General features: G+C 40.9%; 4 protein-coding genes across 4 annotated transcripts; 2 read left to right on the top strand and 2 right to left on the bottom strand.

Annotated features, from left to right (window-relative positions):
• Nucleotides 1-4,507: 4,507 nt before the first annotated feature.
• On the bottom strand, nucleotides 4,508-5,617 carry PG998_014743 (uncharacterized protein; the record flags this gene model as incomplete). The annotated part of the gene is made up of 2 exons (XM_066881559.1): nucleotides 4,508-5,289; nucleotides 5,446-5,617. The coding sequence occupies 2 exons, from the start codon at nucleotides 5,615-5,617 to the stop codon at nucleotides 4,508-4,510; spliced, it is 954 nt and encodes a 317-aa protein (XP_066723404.1).
• An 8,403-nt stretch (nucleotides 5,618-14,020) lies between these two features.
• Nucleotides 14,021-16,668, top strand: PG998_014742 (uncharacterized protein; the record flags this gene model as incomplete). The annotated part of the gene is made up of 5 exons (XM_066881558.1): nucleotides 14,021-14,562; nucleotides 14,618-14,873; nucleotides 14,926-15,363; nucleotides 15,485-15,614; nucleotides 15,665-16,668. The coding sequence occupies 5 exons, from the start codon at nucleotides 14,021-14,023 to the stop codon at nucleotides 16,666-16,668; spliced, it is 2,370 nt and encodes a 789-aa protein (XP_066723403.1).
• A 2,822-nt stretch (nucleotides 16,669-19,490) lies between these two features.
• Nucleotides 19,491-20,717, top strand: PG998_014741 (glycoside hydrolase family 64 protein; the record flags this gene model as incomplete). Its single annotated transcript, XM_066881557.1, has 1 exon — nucleotides 19,491-20,717. One exon carries the CDS (start codon nucleotides 19,491-19,493, stop codon nucleotides 20,715-20,717), a length of 1,227 nt encoding a protein of 408 aa, XP_066723402.1.
• Nucleotides 20,718-20,860: 143 nt separating this feature from the next.
• On the bottom strand, nucleotides 20,861-21,202 carry PG998_014740 (uncharacterized protein; the record flags this gene model as incomplete). Its single annotated transcript, XM_066881556.1, has 1 exon — nucleotides 20,861-21,202. The coding sequence occupies one exon, from the start codon at nucleotides 21,200-21,202 to the stop codon at nucleotides 20,861-20,863; it is 342 nt and encodes a 113-aa protein (XP_066723401.1).
• Nucleotides 21,203-22,346: the final 1,144 nt, after the last annotated feature.

Below are 22,346 nucleotides of genomic sequence, written 5' to 3'. Positions count from 1 at the left end.
TATGCTGGCTACTTATCAAAGCCATGTGTTAAGGCTACTGTAATCGCATTGAACGCAAGATCGTCTTGATGCTAAAAGTAGCGCAACCCAAACGAAGGTTTGTAAACGGACGATTGGCATGAATCTTCATCCCCGTGTTAAGATGCCATCAGAGTCGGCGCTTCGCGCGATGGCAAAGAGCAGCTTTCTTGTCATTGGTCTAACCATCCATTCTGGCTACGGAATAGGGAGTTCTGGACATTCAGAATAAGGTAAATTGCACTGTGCAGCCATAGTCCACAATACTCCTTAGTACAATTTGAACAGCGGATCCTCGATCGTCTCATGAGCTCCCGAAGCGGCCCTGGTGCCATTGTCGGCACAACCCAGAGACTTTAAAGGAGTTACAACAGAGCCAGAAGGAGAGCGGGGCCATGAGATCCAATCGTACCTTCCAGGAACCATTGGTATATTAGCACAGCATAGTAAGAACTGGACATAACGGAATGCTCCGGCAGCTATTCTGCTCTCTTGGATAAAGGCTGGTTGCGCACCCTCGTCCATGGCTAGTTTTTTTTGGCTCAGGAGAGTTCAATATGAGCTGGTATTGGCGTTGCTTACGTCCTCTTTCCACTCTTTGATATGGGTACATGATGTCAACAGCTACCTTGCAAAAAGGGCCTAAAACAGAAACTATCAAAGAGTAAGAGAGGACGCTGGTTGCTACCGACAGTATTTCGATCCAGTCATCTAAACTGTCCCAGGCCGAGGCCCATTGTGAGTCTATACGTCCGTTCCTACTCTTGAAGTTGCCTTATTCGAGGCCAATTTCTAGCCCACAGAGTCCAGCACGCCGAAGGTTGCCCCCATACCTCCTATAATAGCGTCGGAAGCGGCAAAGCCCGGCCTACACAGGAGATGTATCTGCTCTTATGGACCGACCTACATCTGGCCTTATTACCGCAGTAGCTAATTCATAAGCGCTTCTTTAGATGTACATAGTTTGATTTGCCTGGCCTCGTAGCTCATCTACAGCCGCCGCCAGTTTCGGGCTTTCTACGACGTTGTAATGGACTAATATGGCGTGAGTTCTGAATTCGATGCGCTGATCCTTTATCCAGTTGGTGTGTCGTCTATCCTGGTCAATTTACATTACTTTACAAGTCATATAAGCAGAAACGAGATCGAATAGGGTAGGGACCAAGTTTTCAGTCGGCAATACTGCTCCCCCGCACTCGAGCTGTCCCAACACCGCTTCTTTCCTCGCACCGCTTCCGGCCAAGCACCGCTTTGTTTCTAGCTAGCGAGCTTTGCTCTCGTTTTTACGGGGAACAAAGCTTCCCTTTTGCAACATCACCCAAAAAGCTGTGCATGGACAGTAAGTTGAGCGATGTAATTTCTGGATTGTACTTTCCTGGTTGAGATGGAGTAAGCCCTCATCAGAGCTAGGTTTGTCTCAATGTCTGTCATAGCTAGATAGCTACATACGGACAATCGAAAAGCTACAGAAGCAGAGGCAGCCCATCTAACGCCGAGCTGAATGCATCAGGTACAGTACAGATGAAGACCTCAAGTAGTCTCTCGAAGCGGACGCGTCCAACTGTTTTGACTCAACAAGTGTAGTGGAGCTCATTCCATATGTGGCCATGGTGGTCGGGGCTGCATCGTTTCTGGCGCTACGCTAGATCGGGCGTGCGTCCAAGTGGCAGCCAAATACAGATATCCTCGGCTGGTCCGCTGCTACTCTATTCCAGAACCCATTTTGGCGAGAATGATTTCTGGCTCAGTTCGATTCAGCGCCTTGGCGTTGTGCAGCCCACTTGAGGCTGAATCCGGTCCTAGGTATATAGAGCATAAATAGAAGCAGTTGGCTGAACGATACTGGACAACGGCGAATCGAACGGCTACGTCAAAACAGCACTTGGGAGGATATGTATTTCAGACTTTACGGTGCGCAGGGGTCCGATACTGCACTCAACTCCAGTTTCGCTTCAAGGGTAATATGTGCTTCGGTGCGAGGCTATTTCAGGTGGTATGTGGCTACGTTTTGCGCCCCTAACAGTTATGTTGGTGAAAGGAAAGAAAATGACAATTCTGTGGCTGGCCAACAAATATGGAATATGGAGAGTCGCATCCAATTCCTAGTCCAGATCAAGCTGGTGAACCCCTTGAGAACCAGCTAGTGCGAGATCGGGATCATGTTTTGGATCCGGATAATATGACAGGGCCCATGACTGAGCTGCCTGAGCTGCCTGGGCTGCCTGAGCTGCCTGAGCTGCCTGAGCCACCGACTGAGCATGTTGAGTTAATTCTATTCTGCCACAAAACTATGTTTTTCAGACATAGCCTCCAAGCTACATATGTTTTGCGAATCCAGTAGACGACCAGGTCATAATCTTCAAGGGCTTTATAGTGGCACTATCATTGCTGGACATTCAGCACATAGGAAAGAACAGTGAATGGTAACAGCGAGGGAGCCTCGTGAAGATAGGCATGCATGGGAATATTTGGGGTGCTTGACTGACGTTCAAATACTTTCATTTGTTCTGATTTCCTGAACGGGTAATTTCCAGATGTAATCGATATCGTCAGTCAGTGCCACCAGCCCATTTTGCAACCATTTATATTTCCTACTTAGGACGTTGCCCCCTGACGGGTATGTGTCCCACAATGCGTCTCACAGCAGAGCCTGATTACATTCTATTTTCTCCTCTCTCTGTTCTTTAATTTCGGTATCAACCCAGCTACGCCTTTGAGCGTAGAACTTCAATTTAGTTAAGTCGCCAATTTACACAAGGTTTAGAAGATTGACATTCCTTGGTCTCATGAGCATCAATGAGATTCATCTAGCCGAAGTACATCGTGGCGAAGCTCGTAAAGAGTTCTGCTACCATTACGTTGCCCCTGGTTCGGCCATAAGAGGAAATTCCAAGGTGGGAAAGCTTCCTCATCCGGTAATATGGACTCCTCAACCTGTATTAGACTTCCGGGGTTTTATACAACCCTAATCTGATATAGAGCCAGCCTCGGACATGCCCGCATGAAATGCCATCTCTCAATATACATTTTTTTACAGTACACCGCCACCTTCCTAAAACACCTTGTAGCCAAATACGACTTGGCTGGACAAAAGTCACCAATGACAAACTCACAAAATCGAAAAAGCTGCTCTTAAGATTTGTGACGAGACATTGCACCTTACAGAAGCTGGCTGACGTCTATAGTCGTTGGGCAGTCGGTTACCAGTGCCTTAGGTTTATATCAGTATACGAAGAGTCTTTGGCTGTGACGTCGCAGCCATCCCACCCCCATATTGATCGCTCTCTATTGCCATTCGTTGTTCTTTTCTGTGCCTTGATCGTTCAACAGCATTTGAACGATTATGGGATCCCGGAAGGTTCTGCCATGGCTGTCGAACCGTGGAGCCTTAACTGCTAGCCAAGATACGGGTGATCGCTCCATGAATAAGCTAGAAAGCACAGGATTCTAAATTGATTCTAAAGCGTGATAGCGATGCGTATTGCACAATATCTTTGGGCATGATCAAAATACTCCACCCTTTCTCATCATCAAGACTGCTCAATGCCGTGGTTCTGCGAACTGACGGTCAACAAAGCTTCTGAGCAATTCAAGGGTTTTCCCTTCCTTTATCGACGCACCCAGCCGCAGCTTATCCAAATTTGACCATTCCGTGCCCTTGGGTTGTTGATAATTATCCAATGAGAGTTCGCCTATTTAGGCTGGGCATCTTCACCGTGGCTGTCCAGGACGTCATCCTTATTGTCCAGTGCTTTCATGGGACTTTGCGGAGGTGCAACTGGCGTGAGATTGACCATCCCACTAACGCAGCGCGGGACAGTTATTCCGAGGGCGCGAGAAGTAAAAAATCCCATGAGCATGCCATAATACAATACACTGACTCGATGCACTGTGTAAACTGATCTATCATTGCTCCTGTCTGTACGATAGAAGTGAGGGATAGACGTTCTTCGGGGATCATCATCAGAGGGCGGCCAGACCCAGATGACTTGAACCTAGCGATCAATTGCTAACAGTAATTGACTAAACAATGGCCTCACACGGCTCAAGATGTGTCTCAACGAGAATGAGGGGTACAAGGGCGAAGCCTTGTTGCTCGTCGAGGCAGCGTGAATTTGCAGGTTACCTTGGCCGTTTGACGATTGTCGAAAAGGGGGCTTTATTGTGGGGGATTTGGAGTTACGACTTCGTGAATCTGCCCCACAATCATGCACATAAAAATAAAACCGGCAGAAAAAGGTACGTACCTGTCAGGGTAGAGCTAAGGTGATTGGTTGGTTGTAGACTGCGACAAAAATGGCCTTTTTCGAACCAAGGTTATTGTCCGTATGAAAAAGATGGCCTCCATTGTGATCAATAGCAGATACCGTCTCTTGTTTGCGTCCTGCCCTGAACAACTGGATGAACATTAATCAGAAAAGGCCACTCATAAAGATTTAAACTATGCAAAGATTGAGCAACTCTATTAAATTCCAACTACTGAGGGAGTCTACTGCGCCAGGCTATGCAGTTTGGGGGCCTTACGCGGACGACCACGGCCTCTTTTGTGAACACCGTTGGGACACTGTGCCTTCTGCGTATGAGAGTGACCACTCCCCTTATTTCGTGACTTCGCCTTAAAGACCTCCTCCAGCTCAACCATGTTGCCCATATCATCAGGGTGTTGGAGAGTGGGCTCCCAGGAAATCAAATAGTGCTTTGTTCCCTGGATAGTCTCTTCTCCAACAGCAAGCCCCTTCCACTGCTCTGGCTGATCCTTGAGAACGATTTGAGGGCTGATGTTCAAGTGCCTATAGTTATTCCAGGCGTCGATCAAGTCTGGATGGATAACGCGCTCAGGCAATAAGGTGGGCTTCCAGGAGACCAATGAGTAAAAGACGCCTTCGATGACTCGCTTTTGAAGGATGGATTCAAGTTCCCATTCAGTCGGAAGTTCGTCCCTATTGGCATTGGGAGTACTGGGTTCGGTTCGGTTGTTTCCACTGGAGCCGGATATTGCAGGACTGGCAGGTGTCTGCACACCAAAGCTCGAAGTCGGTAACGGAAGGTTGCGAGATTCATCCGGGGGCGACCTGCAGCCATTGTGGGACAAGGCAATGGACGTATCCTTGGGGGCAGGTTCTACAGGAGAAGTCGAAGCGAGACATGGCTGGTCCGTTGAAATACCTGTAGTTTCCTTGTCCGGATCCTGCTCACCAAGAGCCCGAAGCTCTTCATTGTATGCTGGTGGATCACTTTGTTGTGGATGGTTGGTCTCACAGAGCGGATGATCTAGGCTATCGAGTTAGTCGACTCTTGTAGATCCGAAAGTTTAAAGTTCACCAGGATAATACGTGCCATCCACGTCAGCCGATCTGACTGTCTTAATTGAAGCTCTTTTTTGCTCGCTTGTAGTATCTGGGTCGGCACGCAAGCTTCCTGGCTTACTGGTGGCTGAATGCTTCGCAAGTTCTTTACGCTCGGCTTTACGTCTGGCTTTGTCCTTGAGCTGGGCTGCCACATCAACATGTTGGAATTGCAGCGACATGATAAACGGATTGATTCTGAAGAGTGGTGGGTTTGTCAAAATGGTCGATGACTCTGTGGAATGAAATGCCATTATTGAGAGAGATGAGCATAGAGAGAATGACTTATATAGGCATGAGCTCACAGTATTCGGTCATGCCCTGGATTGCCCAGACAAGAAATTGCCCCTTTAGGAGCCAAACTGGTAAGACCAAGTCTCAACAGGCAGACTTTGATATTGGTGACGCATTCGAACACTGAGGCGACAACTAGTCCCGCCAATGGCATATCTGGCAGCAGGTTACCGTCCTGGACCAGCCCCCTAATCGACTCGCTTGCTCTATTTCCTAATTGGTGAGTACCAGTTTTACCCATTGCCTCTTTCGTCAGTGGGAACGTTGCAGTCTTGATCCCATCCTGACTTGGCACTAGAATCATTTTCTTGGACCAATAAGCGGCTATCTGGAGCCAAGCACCGGCGATGGTCCGGTGCCTAGCCACTTCAACACCACAGTCGCCCGTCACAGACAGGATTAGTCTGTAAGGCGCAACTACGACCGATCATTCAGCAGCGTCATCAGGGACCTAATGATAGAAGCTTCACACCTGACACCTAGCAACGCTGCCTACGTTGAAAGTAGGCAGCGTTGTTCCTGTATGCCCGGTTACCGGCCATGTTCCGCACATGGTGCGAATGAAACGTTGTTACGCATGTGCGGGAAGATGCTACTGGGCTGACTCGACCCACGAGCGAACTCTACCTAAGTTTGCCACACCAATGTCGTCGGAGTTCCCGTGATTGGTCACTGTAACAGTAATGGATGCAAACTGTCTTCTAATTATGGGTGGGAGTTCCTGGTTTCCGGCAAGAAGAAAAACAGGGGGCAATGTAAATGGTACTGGGGCATAGTTGGACGCCATGGTTGGTGGCAATATTTGATTACCCTCATACCCTAGACTTCACAGCCGTCGCCCTTCGGGGGCGGATGAGGGTTTGGGGGAAGTATGATGAGCGGTCAGGACGCCACGGATTGCGTATCCCTTATCATGCGTTTACGAGGGCCCGGCTGCTAGCCTACTCCGAAACCCTGACTACATCAAGTACCAGCCCAAGGCAGTCTCGTCATCCTCATTGAGCCCCCTGCAGTAATGGCGATGCGTTTGCCACTCTGACCTCATTGAATCTTCAAGGCAGCAGCTGCCTCTGCGCATGGCATCATTCCAGCTCTGGTAGTGGAATATCGCTGCCTCGACTCACCAACACATGGGGCGGTTTGGGGTACGAGAGGACAAACGCAGAGAACAGGCATCAGGAGTAGCCCCTGTACGGCAACAACGTCCGTCATGGCCATGCATTCACTTGGTAAATACGACAACCCTGGACGACGCCTTGAAGTGCGGACGCTTGAGATTGCTTCTGTCACTGCACGTATCGATCCCACATTGCTGGCGTTACCCTAGGCGCCAACAGTTTCGTCAGTCTCGCAAGGGGCAACAATGGTCGGCGGCCCCGCGATTGGTCCAATGCCGGTCCGACTCTGTAGCCCAGCTGACCCATCCTGGGGAGCAATCTCCCCGAAACACCCCAATCGGATTGACTTCCTGTATTTTTGAAGCAATCCAAGAAAGGTAGGCGTTGGCGTTCATGTGTGCAAAGGGGCATTGTAATGGCGTGTGAGCGGCCATGTCACGAAAGAATTGTGGAATATGCCCCTTTTCGAATGCGGCGAAGCCGGGGCCAAGAAGTTGTTCTTCCTAGAACGACACTTTCATCGTTCCCATTTTCATAAGGTCGGCTGGAAGTGGGCTGCAGGCCAAGCAGGGCGCCATCTGTAGGAGTAAACCTAGCTGACCTGAACCTGTGGGCCACGCCGGCGAGGGTATGTAACCACCACCATGAGTTATTTTATTGGTACTGTCGAGCAGGTATCTCTGATGGTGGTGCCAGATGCGACGGCCAAGCCGCCATCGTTTGTCGAAGTATGTTGAATTAGGGAGAACCTTGCCGCCATTCGACCAGTGCGAGGAGGAGTGACCTGGCTTAGAATCAGGGCTGGTGCCAACCGGATTGCCACCCTTCATTAGGCGACTCTCTCCACGAATGGCCTTCTCAACGCCTGACGCAGGTAGTAATGTAGCCTACGCTGTGTTGCCCTGGGATCCTGCATGACGCACGGCAGGTCCGTTGCCAGGTGGAGGTTGAAGCGGAATTCCTCGTTAGATGGAGGCTACGGCCTGATGATCAGAACCGAGAAAAACGTAGGGACCCTCATTTGAAATAGCAACAGAGGAGCAGCGGCCTTGTCGGTGTGTCGGGGGCTGGCGACGCGATCGATGGTTGTGAAGAATTGCGCCGTTCGTGGTGGAAGAGATGTTCGCTGAGCACGGCGGGCTAGATTGCATTCGACTAACCTGACTGGTTCAACAGTGAATATTATGAAAATGTGGCCGAAGGGCAAGACAAAATATTGCTCGACAAGAATCGTGGCAACTGGTGAGCTACCCCGAGCGTCTCAACCAGTCCGCTGGCTAAGGGGGGGGGATGGGGGTGTCAATCAAAGAAGAAGGTGAGGGACGTAGCGATGAGGGGAGGGGTGGGTGCAAAATATAAATCCGGCAGAAAAAGGTACGTACCTTGTGAGGCGCTGACAGCAGAAACAGCAGAAGGAGATTGGCGGCCTGAGGCAGAGAGCAGCCGCCATTTCCGAAGGAGGAAACCGCCGGATGCGGCGGCCATCCCACATCGACGAATATTCCTAATATTAAAATAATCTTTTATAAAAATAATATTTTAAATATAATATTATTTAATATTAATTAAATATATTATATCCTTTTTATAAATAAAATTATATTTATAATTAAATAAAAATTAAATAAAGTTATATACTTTAATATATAAATAAATATATTTAAATATAAAGTTATAAGAATTAAATATATAAATATAATAATTATATATATATTTCTTTAAAGGAATAAGAAAAGGATTATTCTTTTTCTTTATATTATTATATTTTTTTTAATAAAAATAGTATTATTTAAGGTTATAGAAATTATCTTTATAATATTTAATATAAATAATACCTTAATTATAAATAGAATTAAAGTAATAAAAGAAAGTTATAAAAGAATTAAAATTATTTAAAGTATTAGAATTATTAAAATTAAAAGAATTAATTAATTCCGTATTATAAACGAAATTAATATTCTTTTTAAAAATTTTAAATCCTTTTTATAATCTTTAGAATCCTTGTTTTATTTTTTATTATTATTTAATTTAGATTTAATTAAATCTTTTTTATCTTTTTTATTATATAATTTATTAATTAATTTATTATAAAGCTTCCGAGATTTAAATTCTTTTTTATTAATATATTTATTCTTTATTTTATATTTATATATTTTATAATTAATTCTAAAAATAAATTTATAATCGGATTTAAAATAATTTTATTTAAATTTTTATTTATTTTTTAATTTAATTATTTTAAAAGTATAAAAATAGAAGATACTTTATATTTTATTAACTTTAGCTATATATAATACGATATTATTTTTATCTTTAAAGGGAGATAGAAATTATTAAATTTCTTTATCTATTTAATTATATATTTATTTTAAAATATTAATAATATTATTATTATTAAAAGTTATAAATTTTATAATTCTTAATAATTTAATTATAATATTAAAGTATCGTTTAAAAGTATTTATATTATCGGTTAAATCTTTAAAATAAAGGAATATCTTTATAAATTTCCGAATTATAATAATATTATTAGATTAAAAGTAGATTATAAATACTTTTATAATATAATATAGACCTTATTTCTTAAAACGGATTTAATTAACTTTAAAAACTTTATTATTTTATTAAATTAAAGCTTTACCTCTTAAAAATATTTAAAAAAAGGATATAATCTATATAGTTATATTATTTATTTTATTACCTTTAATAAAATTATAAATATAAGAATTAAATAATAAAGTATTTATAAAAATAATAGTTTTATTATTTTAAATTATTCTTTAATTTTTTAAGTTAAAATAATCCGGGTTAAAGATTCTAATATCTTTATAATAGAATTTAAAAGCTTTAATATTATAAACTTTAAAAATTAATATTCTAGCTTAAAACTTATTAAAATATAAAATATTTAATTATTTTAAAGGGGGTTAAAGAGGACGAGGAGGGTTATTAATAATAAGTTATTAAAGAATATATAAATATAGAATTATAAGTTAAAAGGTATATAATTATATAAAACTTAATTATTAAATATATAATAATTATTAAAGATAAATAATTTATATAAATATAAATTATTAAAAAGTTATTAATAATATAAAAGGAAGGTATAAAAGAATAATTATATATTAATATTATTATTATTTAAAACGATAAAGCAGTTTAAATATAATAACCTATCTATAATATTATAATTAATAATATTTAATCTCCTCTCTATTTATATTAATTAAAAGTAAAATATATATTTTTTAAAGAATAAAATAAATAATAAGAAGATATTTAACTCTTTTTAAAATAAATTTAAAAATAATACTTTAAATTATATTCTATAAAGTTTAAACGCGTTTAATAATACTCAGCTCTATATATAAAATTACTCCGGTTATATAACTTATATCGCTTTATTAAATATAATAAAAGGTTCTAAAGGACGCTTAAAAGTCGAGCTTTTTATTTAATTTATTTATTATATTTACTAATTATTAAAATATAGCTTTTTAACGTTAAATATTATTATTTAATCTTCTAAATATATTATATTAATCTTTAATTTAAAATTATATATCTATTATTATCGTTAAATTATTATTTATTTCTATTATATTTTTATTATAAAATTAAAATTATTCTTTTTTATTATTATTCTACTTTATTTTATATTTTATTATATAAAGGATAAAAGGATTTTCAGTTTATATAATAACGGATTAAGAAAGTTATTAAACTTTCTTTTTTTATTTAACTTTAATTAATTTAAAAAAGTTATAATTTATAATAATTTATTATTTAGGTAGGAATTTATTAAAGGAATTAATATAATTTATATTTATTTATAATTTATTAAATTTATCAATATAACGCTATAAATCGCTTCGATAATTTTATTAATCAAGGTACACAATCGTTTCAGTTATTAATTTATTAATAATAATATCTTAGCTATAAATAGAAATATATTATATACTAATTAGAATATCGGGTAGTTATATACTACTAATAAGTTAGGATATAGAAATAAATTAAGATTATTTATCGGGTAATTTCTTCGTTCTAGCTATACTAATAATATATTATTTTTAATTATTACTTTAAATTAGGTATTAATCTATAGAAAATATAATATTTAATATTTTTTAATTAAAATTAAAGTTAAAAAGAGGTAATTAATAAAAACGTTATAAATATAACGTAAAGGGAAGAAGAGAGGGTAAATTTATTAATTTATATAATTATATAAATAGAAAGAAACTATAACGTTTAAAAATTATATAAATAAATTAAATTTAAATTAGTATAAACGAATAATTTTTTAATTTTAAAGACTTATTAAATTATATTTATAAAGGAGATTTATATTCATTAAAGCATAACGCGCTTTTATAATTATTTATATAAAGTACTTTAATAACTAAAAAGATTTAATTAATTCTAAACTACTTTATATAAATAATTTAAAAGAATAGATTAAGGTTTATCTTAAATTAAAAGGAAATTAAATACTATATATATATAACTTTATTAATTATTAATTCTAATAAATCGATATTTAAATCTATATTATATATAGAGATCCAAGATTAATCGGCGGGGGTAATTATATAAATTAACTTTTTAATTATCTAACTTTATATTATATATATAAAGAAAGTTAATTATTTAATAAAGTTATTAAATCGGAAAAAATAAGTTTAAAAACCGTTTTTTAATTTAAAGAGATATTATTAATTATAATATACCTAAATAAGTATATATTAATATAATAATATTAAAATAAAGAAAGAAGAGTCTTTCTAATAAATAGTAGGAGTGGGGACTTTAATAAGTAGGGTCCTACTAATACTACTATACTACACCACCTTCCTATTTAGGAAAGGTAGGTCCTGTACTAGCTAGTACCTTTAGTAAGTACTATTAATAGCGTCCGATACTTTAAATATAAGTTAATACTTCTTTAAATTTATAATAAAAAAGAGGGAATTATTTATAAATTCTTAATTTAAATAAAGGTAAATTTATAATATTATATTAAAGAATTTAAATTTAAATTAAATAAAATTTTATATATTATTAATTACTTTAAAGGAGATACCTTTATATAATTTAAATTTATTATATAAAACTTTTTTAATAACCCCTTTAAAGATAAATAAAAAGATTATATATATATTTTTTTTTATTATTATATTAATTTCGAAAATAAATTAAAAGTTATATTTAAAAACCTTAATAAAGCCTAAATTATTAAATAATAATTTATATAACTTAAATAAAAGGGATTAACCTTTATATATATAATTAAATTTAAATAAATATCCTTTTAAACGGAATAAAGTAACAATAATACTTTAATAATATTTTTTTATATAAGATTATAAAAAGATATAAAAAATAAAGTTAATTAAGAAAATTATCTTAATAACTTTAATAAATATATAGAAAAAGTAATTAAAATCGATAATTACTTATATAAATAACGATTTAAGAAATAAAGTAACCGCGCTTTATAAATAAATAATAAATTTTAAATTAATTATAAATAATTTATTTAAAAGATATAAAAAAAGATATTTTATAAATTTTATAATAAATTTATAAACTTTAATATTATTTAATAAAATAATAAAAATAACTAAAAGAAAGTTATTTATTATAATTATAAAAAAGATAAATATTTTATCTATAATTATTATAATTTAAAGAAAATATTCTAATAAATCCCTAAAGAATAATATATTAATATTATTAATAGAAAATTAACTCTAATAACTATTAATAAAAGGAGTATTAATTATACGTTTAATATATTATATAATAACCTATCCTAAATAACTTATTATAATAATAGTTATAATACTTATTTAACGAATAAAAAAAGAATTAAATAATTCTTTAAACCTTTAAAAAATAAAAATAAAATAATATAAAAACTTATTATAATTTAATAAAAATTTATTATTAAATTTATAAGTTATAACTTAATTAATAAAAAATTTAAAATAAAAGAATTTAAAGGTTATAAATAACTTATTAATATATTTATAAATAACTTTATTAAAAAAATTATAAAGTTATAAAATTTAAAAAAAGATAGATAATTTATTATCTTTAATACCCTATTCTTTAACTTTAAAAAATTATAATAAACCTTTATTATATATAAATTTAAATAAAGGATTAAAAATAATTATATAATAAATAACGATTATTAAATAACTTTTATTAATAAAACTTATTTTATCCTTTTATAAATTTTATATATCTATAATATATATATAAAATATTTTATAAAAAAACTCGAGAATAATTAATTTTTATAAAGGATTAATAAAAGATTAATCTTATAATTATATTTAAATTATTTAATTAAAAGAATTAAAATAATTATATTTAATAAATAATATATATATTTATTAATATAAAAAGATTTTTAATAATTATAATAATATTATTTATAAAGTTAAAATTAAACTTTTTATAAAAAAGATTAATACTTTATTTATATATAAAAAAAGTTTAAAGCTTTAAAAAAGTTATAAATTAATAACTTTTATAAATTATAATATACCTTAAAAATAATTACTATACCTTTTAACGTTTATAAAATATATAATTAACGGCTTAATAAAATAAAGGATTTCTAATATAATATTCGTCGATGTGGATTTGCCGCCGTTTTAGGCAGGAAGTGCCTCCTAATCTGGCGGTCATTCCACACGCTCGGACCCTCCCGCCTGACAAACAGCTATCCCGCAAATCGTTCACCGCCTTCCTTAAAGTCAACACACTCTGACCGCCTTCCTGACCAGGCTTTTGGTAACCCCCTGTTCTTCGGCTCTTTCATAGACTCACGCCGCCTCCGACCGTTGGCCATTTCTGTCTTGACCCCCCTAGCTTGGCTCCCTCTTCTGCTCACCTTTTGCGACGCTCGCTGCCTTGGTTCATTCCAATACTTTCTCCCCTCGATGTAGCATCTATTTCCGGCTCTATGTGCACTCGTCAACATGTATTTGAATAGTCGCTTGCGCCCCTCCCTACTTAGGGTGCTGCTTTGTCTCTCACATTTCCCTTCTCCCTAGGTCCAACACTCTCGAGCCCCCTCCTCCTCGTTGCCTCCTTCACACGCTTACACACACCCGCTACCCATAGTTACTCTTCTTCCTCCGATCTAGTTTCTGGGACTGAGCCGTACCTCCGCCCTCTGGCCTTCGCCCTTGAAGCCTTCAATACTCTCCAGCGTGTCGCATGTCGCCTCGATTCTCCAACGTGCCCAGACGGGCGCGACAGCGGAAAGGTGTGCGCCGAAATGCTCGAGCCAGCAACAAAGCCCGGTCCGCCGAAGGAAACGATGCCAACTCCCCAATAACCCAACAGGTTGACGATGATTTCAATGTGCCCGACCACCCACAGGCCTCCGGGGTTTCATCTGACAGCACTCGACGAGGTCCGCGGGGATACCAGCGCAATACAAGAACCGTCAACAGGGCGGTAATGTCTACTACGATACCGAGACCTACAGACTCCCGCTCGGGATCGATATGCTCCCTCGGTTCAGGCACATACAGTGATGACGAGCTCGAGGAGGATCGTGCGGGGTCAGACTCGGACTTGGACCGCAGCGCAGCTTCTCTGCCCGACTCTGGCTATGCCTCGGGCGAAGGCGATGCTGATGAACGCAACCTCTTGCAGCAGTTCATCGACCAATGTCGAATCGAGGGCCCTACCGTGGCCAACCACGACCCCAAGACCACCAGGGTAGTGGATACTGAGAACCAAAAATGGCAGCTGTATGCTATATCGGCCCGCCTTGGATGCGTATAATAAGCTGACATCTTCCTTCAGGTTCTGCAAGGAAATGAAGGATGAAGAAAAGGCAGCTCGGCTGGGCTGCGACCTCTTGCTCTATGAACCCAAAGCTACCTTAGAAGCCTGCGATGCTGCTATCTTCAAGGGCTATCTCCATTGGAGGGTCAAGTCCTCGAAAGGCGGGATCAAGAAAGAATCGTCCATCATGACCTACTGGAACAATCTCTGCATGTTCTATGCAAGAGAGACGAAACGTTACATGGACGGTGGAATCCTTTATGATATCAACAATGTGAGCGTATCGCTATTGCCTTATTTATCCGTCACTGCTAACATAGCTTTAGTGGGTACATGCTAAACTTACGCCCATGTTCGATCTGGACACGTCAAAAAAGGAGAAGGCAGGTCTTTATGTTTCTGACTTGGATTTGATCCTGCATCACCACTGGGTCACAGACGAAGAGGTGTATGCCCACGAACGATTACGTGTCCAGCTGGCGGCCATTCTTATCATCGCCGGTGCAACTTCTACTAGGCCGGAGGCATTGATCGGGAATCTGCGTTACAGAGATGTACTCTTCCAGCTCTTTCCCCCTGGAGCCGGGGGAAAGCGGTCTCGCCTGGGGTTAGTCGTGGACTTTGTGAATGTTAAGAAGACAGGAGGCTCGCGTGATCCTAAGAAGTTTGGGTTCCACGAGGAAGACACGCTACTGCATGATCCAGTCCTTCACATGCTGTCGTTAGCCTTTGCAGACGATGCATTCTTCAACCAGTTCGGATTTGTGGGGGGGGATTTACGATTTGGTCGTCCCGCCAGAGTCCGATCGGCTTAAATTGCGGTGGAAAGAGGAGTGGCTAGACCGCCCCATCTTCCGAGATGCGGAGTTAGCTAACGGCGTCAAGATATCACTCACAAAGGCTCTTAAGTATAAGAAAGTTCGCGATCATCTAGTCCGGCTTGGGATCGCTCTGGGATATGCCAAAAGGTTGGAGTTCTACGACATTCGACGTGGATCTGGCAAAAAACTGCACAGTAGGACCCTCCGTCAAAGCTCAAACGAATGTGCTGCTGACACACTGCAGAGGCGCTCAGCCCCGAAGAGAGGAACAAGGCCATGGGGCACAAACTTGGAGACTCGTCAACCTACACCCGATATTACATGACTCACTTTATTGATGCAGACACACAAGCTATTGTGTTTGGAGGCGACCTGCAGTCAGATTTCGTGCATCTCATGGGCCGACTCGTCCGGAATAGTCACGCCCCGACAAAGCTCACCGATCAGCAGATGTATGAAGTCAATAAGGATCATCAGCTCGCCAAATTACGCTCCGAAAGAGATGGTATCAACAATCGTATCAAGGCCGCCCCGGACGCTGAGATCCCGGAGCTGCATAGCCGTCGGAAAGTACTTCAAAATGAGATTGACAGTTTGACAAAGAAGTTGCGTCACAACCGGTTTCAAACCGCAATTAGGGAGTTTCACGAAACATTCCACTCGGACGAGGTTGCCAGGCAGCTCCATGGTATCCGCCCATCCACGCTGCTGGCTCCGCCGTCTATTGAATATGACCTGCCTGAGCGTGCCGAAGCCGCTCGCTTGTTTTCCCTGGCCGCCGAAGTGTCCAACAGGGACAGCCTACATCAGCTACGTATAAGACTTATTAATACGCTAGCTCTGCTCTCGAAGCGACGAGAGAGCCCTTGCCGGAAAGCGAAATCCAAATCTGGGGACAGAAAGGGAGCACCAAAGCCTCCCGGAAATCCTATGATACCTACTCCACCCGGGGATATGGAGTCCAGCAGGATAGGCACAAGCCCCAGCCACCCAGCCACGCGCTCGAAGCTATTTTGCCCCTTTTGCAAATGGGCCGATCATGAGGTGGGCAACGCCCAACGTCAGAAGGTTTGGCGGATAGATAGCCTGGCCAGGCATATTCGTCGCCAACATTTGGCTCAGCAGCCTGAATCTTTTGATTGTCCTTATGATGATTGCAATGCTATTCTGGGGGGACAGAACATTTCACAGCTCACATGGCTCGCGGACATGGCATTGAGTTTCCGCCGTCTATCCTCTTGTAGATAGATTACTTTCTTTGGCGAAGATGATTGAAGGTGTCACATTGAGGGTCAAGGGCGGGTGTTGGTTGAGGATACGAGATTACTTGAATATGACCTTTGCTGAGAACGGGACTAGCTAGCCCAATCAGAATTGCAATAGCATAGCACGCAGCCCGTCGCTAGCTCTGAACACAGTGCTTTGATTGACTTATCTGGCGCCCGGTGATTCGCGGAGTGCATCGCCAACCCAACACTTTGTGAAGTCTGAATTCAATGTTTCTTTTTTTCTCTCGGGCAGTCTTCCACATCAAATTATGATATGATGCTAGGAGCAGTCAACCCTGCAATTTTCGCTCATATTGCTCACCGCCTTCCCTATCCTCTTATGCTTCTGACCGCCTTCCTTATTCCCTCATGCTTCTGACCGCCTTCCTCATTCTCATATGCTTCTGACCGCCTTCCTGATTGTTTGACCCTTCTATCACACCCTCCATGTACAAAGTAGCGACTGATTTCGATCTGTGCGCTTACGATCCCGCTGCCTGTGCCCCAAAGCCGACGAGCATCACACTTTTGCATCCATTTTTAAAGTACATCTCTGCATCTTCCGCCTGCATGTAAATCTCTGGTGTCGTGGCTCAGTTCGATCGCGACTTCGTCATTCATTGCATGCAAGCCCGGACATCCTCTTTCCTCTGTTGTTGTTTACTTGACGTTTGAAGCTTGTATCTTTCCTGTCCGATGCTTAGATCTCTTAACGTGCAAGAGGAACACACGAGTGGCTAGGTTATTCTAGTTGGATAGACTTTACGAAATTTGGACCCAATCAGCTACCATATTCTGTCCCCTTGCTATTATACAGCTGGCAAATTCGGGCAAGACAGAGTATAGAGATTCGCGTAGAGGTATGAAGCTACATTCACTGGAATATGGCACTCCTTCAACTGTCTGTCTGGGAGCTTTACTAGCTAGCATTATACACCTAACGGCGACCTCGAGCCGAGCATCAGAGCTCTTGCCGATTTTAGTATTGACAATAGCCAATAGAAGAGGGAGTGAGATACAAGACCAATTACAAATATCAGCGTTGCATGGGTGTCCAGTAGTCTTTGCATGGATTTCATATCTTTAGACGAGTAGCCGGATTATCTTACCTGAGCTTTACGTGAGCTTTCTGAGCAACAACTGAGTTGCCTGAGCCACGCCTGGGCTGCCTGAGCTGCCTTCAAGGTCTGGTTAACAGGGGTGCGAAAGCAGCGCCTCTACCCAAGAATGACAAACGTACGTGAATCCAGAAGGACACCTATTGAGCTAGTTGCATGCCGACAACGAGCAGCAGGAAGAGGCTTTTCGGCACTTAGAAATTGCGTCGCTTAAGCTGGCCCAAACCGTTTGGATGAAGATCATTGAAGTCAGCTACAGTACACACACACACAATTTATTTACGCCCGGGCGGCGGAGCCGAAAGGGCAACTAACGCTAATCTACGGTACATTCTTGAATCGCTTACTTATCACCCAAAGCAGTCACTAGCGAAACCTAGGTCCTCTTCCCACTCTTTGATAGGGACCCCCTTTGGCGGGGTAGCTGCTGACATTATGTACCCCGCCATGCTTGCAGGTATAGAGCCAATCTCTGCCTTTTCTACTCCTCCACATGCACATCCACAAATCTGTTACCATATTCTTGGATTGCTTATGCTCAACGAGAGCTAGTGCCAAAACCTGTTGACAGTCTAGGCTTCCTTATGGCACTATGTACAATCGTTCCTGTAAACAGATGCTTTGACCACAGATTCAATCAACGTCGTTGTCGGCGTTGAGTTATGTATTGCAGTAACGCTGAGCAAATTCTGTCAAAAAAACTGTTTCGAGAATGACTACAGTGGCAGGTAGAGCATATACCACCTGTCGGCAGCTTTTTCGTCGGGGATAAGATAATGCAATAGTCTGATCGGGTTATGGACCCAGAAGAAAAAGATAACAAAGCCAAAAATCCAGCTCCGTACCTGCGAGCATGGCGGGGCACATGTTGTCAGCAGCTACCCCTGCAAAGTCGGTTCGGAATGAGAACGATCAAAGAGTAGAAAGAGGACGTAGGTTTCGCTTGTGACCATACCCTATTTCTCTGTCGGCCGCTCCTCTCTGTCAATACGTGCCTGTGTAGGGTCCTGTTAGTAGTATTCCCAGCAGACCGTGAAAACCGACTCTTGGCAACGAGGTAGTGCGGGTATCTGTACACGTAACGGCTCCTTCTGGAGTACAGCCCATGTTGGGACAGAATTTAGCCTTGGTCCGCTGTACAGATACCCTGCTCTACCTCAACGATAAAAATCATTGATTAGAATCTAGACGCTAGACTTGGATTCAGCAATACTATTAGAGAATGGTAGACGGATACTGTAGGTAGCACATCCCATACCCTTAGGGGGTCGAAGCGGCTCTACCTTTTCCTAGACGTTAAACAATGGAACAAAACCAACAACAACAACATGCGCCGCTTGCATCTCTTGTGCATTGAAGGGGATGCGAAATGGGGTGGTACCTAATTTGGGATTTCTGGCGCGTCGAGTTGCGGCTCAGGCATCTCTGGGAGGATGTGCTAGATTAGATTCCTATGGGAGGAATTGGCCCTTTTTGTCACCGTGATCAAATAAGTATTCTTCGGCCTGCTCACTTTTCTCTCACGTTTCACAGTTTTACGGCGCAAGCACTGTCGGGATTACAGAACCGCTCCCTGAATCTTGCGTAGCATCAATCGGGAATGTTCTTTCTCCAGCCAGTGCGATCATTCGTTGCTTTTGTTGGTGTATTTCTTTTCGTTCAGCTAGGACAACACATTGCTGCAATGACATTTAGCAAGAGAATGATTGAGACGAATTCTTCCGGCATCAATTCTGGTATTTCCAATAGCTGTTTGTCGCTGAAGCCATTGAAAGTCGAAGTCATCAACAACATCAAAGGGAGCCAACCGTTTGTCTATATAACAGGCGTCGATCAAGTTGGGGCCACTAAGTTCCTCACCAGATCGGGCACTTGGTTTTATCCCGTAGTAGCAGAGGATGCAGGTTTTTCGCCAATCGATCAGGCCTTGATCTCAATCCCAATTGCAGAGCAGCCTAAGGTCTTCGCCGTCACGATTCAAGACTGTGTCGTTTCAGGACGAATCTGGATTTCTTTGGGCCAGCTTCCCTTTCATGTTGCGGCTTCGGACGGCGGCTCGCCTTATCTCGTTCCGCCTTCCGTTTTAGATAGCACAAATACTTCAAACACGGTGGACTGGGGATTTGTCGAGCTTACGCACACTGATAGAGACGGGCTGTATGCCAACTTATCCTTCGTGGACTTTGTCGGCTTGATCCTTAGTCTCACTCTGACCCTCGAGCAAGGAGATGCGCAGAAGGTTATTGGTCTCGCAAGTGACGGTGTCTATAGTGTCTGCGAGCAGCTGCGACAACAAAGTCGATTAGACGGGCTACCATGGGACCAACTGTGCGTCACAGCACCTAGCGGTCGACCATTGCGTGTTCTTTCGCCGAACCTCTATGAGAGCGTACATCCGGGGGCCACGCAGGGGTACTACGCGCCCTATGTCAATCAAGTATGGTCAAAGTATACGTCTCGTGATCTTGTGATAGATACGCAGTCAAGCATGGGTTCCGTTACTTGCCGCGTTGGTCAAGACGGGCTTCTTTCTTGCGACGGGGACAATCGGGGATACGCACGCCCAAGCGCGTCAGATATATGGAGTTGTAGTACTGGACCTTTTGCGATCCTCGCCGACGATAATGCCGTGCACCGCTCAGTTGTGCCTAGATTATGTGCCGCATTCACAAGATCCACCCTGCTCATCGAAGGTGGCGAAACCCAGCCTGCAGTTGACCGTAAAAGATATTATCCCGGCAAAATAACCAATCACTACAGTCGAGCCGTACACCAATGCCAACTTGACGGGAAAGGGTATTCGTTCCCTTATGATGATGTGAGTCCAGCTCCAGACAATGTAGCCGGTGTGGTGGCGGGGAAAGATCCTCGTCTGCTGCAAATATTTGTAGGAGGAAAGGGGATGCATTGATCGCCATGGGAAAAGTCTCAAATGGTTGTATATAGTGATATAAGCACCTGGCAGTGAACATTAATAGGCTTTAGAGAATATGCAAAGAATTGTAATAGTGTCTTTTCGAATGGGAATGCTACGGGTCCTCTTTCACCGTGATATTAAGTAGGTGAGTTACATGCATCAACTGGACTCTCCTCTTGATGTTTCACACAAAGGTCCCTTTCCATGCCCTGGGAACAGTGTAGAATAATCTCTTGGGCCCTGACAAGGTCGTTTCTCTCGTCGAGAGCTCTGACCTTTTCCGCAAGGGCGTCTTTGTGTTGGTCAAGCTCTATTTCGGTGATCTCCTGGCGCAGTTTCTGTTCTTCTAATTCTTCCTCTAGTTGAGAGAGGCGAAGTCCCATATCGTCTTTCTCAACCTCCAATCGCCAACACAGCTGTCGAAGTCCCTCGATCTCGGCTGCTTGTGCTTGTAGCTGCTTGCAAGTAGAGCACAACATCGGGAATTTAACTTTGTTCCTGGTTTATTAACTTAGATAGAATGCATGGGCAATGAATTGGGGATTCTAACATAGTAAATCGACCGGCAGGTGCTTTGGACCCATCCCACATAGCAGTTAAACTAAGCGCTAAGTTAACCAGATAGACATATAAGACGACCTAATATAGCTGCGACTGAGATTATAATGGAACAGGCGAACTGGGGACGCGGATGCAATGTTGAACCACTGTGTTATTCAGATCCAGAGGAGGCTCTACCACACAGCAACGTTACTTAATAGCGGTACAGTCTATGTAAGTGGGGGTGAAGGAGTGTATTGTCTAAATACCTTGGGCTTCCACTCCTGAAGCCTGGTTGCAGGCTATGTCTTTATAGACCTAGTAAGAAATGGACAGTGTGTCTATAGAATGATCTAGATACATCTGGAGTCTGGTAGACTTGCAGAGAAGCGAGGAGAGGTATCTCCCAACAGGTTATTATTGGCTCGCATGGATATTCTGATTCTTACTCAAAGACCAATTCAAGTACAGTACAATGCTGTACTTCTGCACATATTGCACTATACAGTACTTGCTTGGATGTGAAGCGGAGGGTATAAAACCATGGTCAAGTTACGTCCCCAGGTGTCGAGGCGGAATCGACGGGGAAAAATGTTATAATTTAAATAGAGCTACATCATGGAGATAGAATAGAGGCTGAGTTGCTACTGGCGCAGTATGCCTTTGTAGTCAACACGCCCAACTCCGTCTATTGCCAGGCCAGAGGCCAGATTAATACTATGGACGAGGCTGGTCCTGTACTTCTCATACTCTACTTCAGGCTACTACACGCCGGTAGAGAATCAACCACAATATATGAAAGGGTCAATTCCGTTACACTTCAGTATACAGGCTCCACGCATCGATTGACGATTATCTTTTCCCGTTGGGCCTGTAGAACTGATATGTTTGTGTTGGTGCCAAGAACATGAATCTCAAAGTATTAACATTTGAAACAGTAGATTGGTTTTATGATCGGTTCACCGAGGTTACAAGAAATAGATGCATATTTCGTTGTCAAACAAAACCGTAGTCTATCGATATATGTATCTATAGTTCTCTCTAACGTTTGAGGGCGTCTTCACCTTCCCGCCACAGCATATC

The sequence above is a fragment of the Apiospora kogelbergensis genome, assembly GCF_038363985.1.
Source record: "Apiospora kogelbergensis strain CBS 113332 chromosome Unknown utg000013l_segment0_segment0, whole genome shotgun sequence".
In the NCBI taxonomy this organism is placed as follows: domain Eukaryota; kingdom Fungi; phylum Ascomycota; class Sordariomycetes; order Amphisphaeriales; family Apiosporaceae; genus Apiospora; species Apiospora kogelbergensis.
The sequence above is the reverse complement of the archived record's forward strand: the minus strand, read 5'-3'. Positions and strand labels throughout refer to the sequence as shown.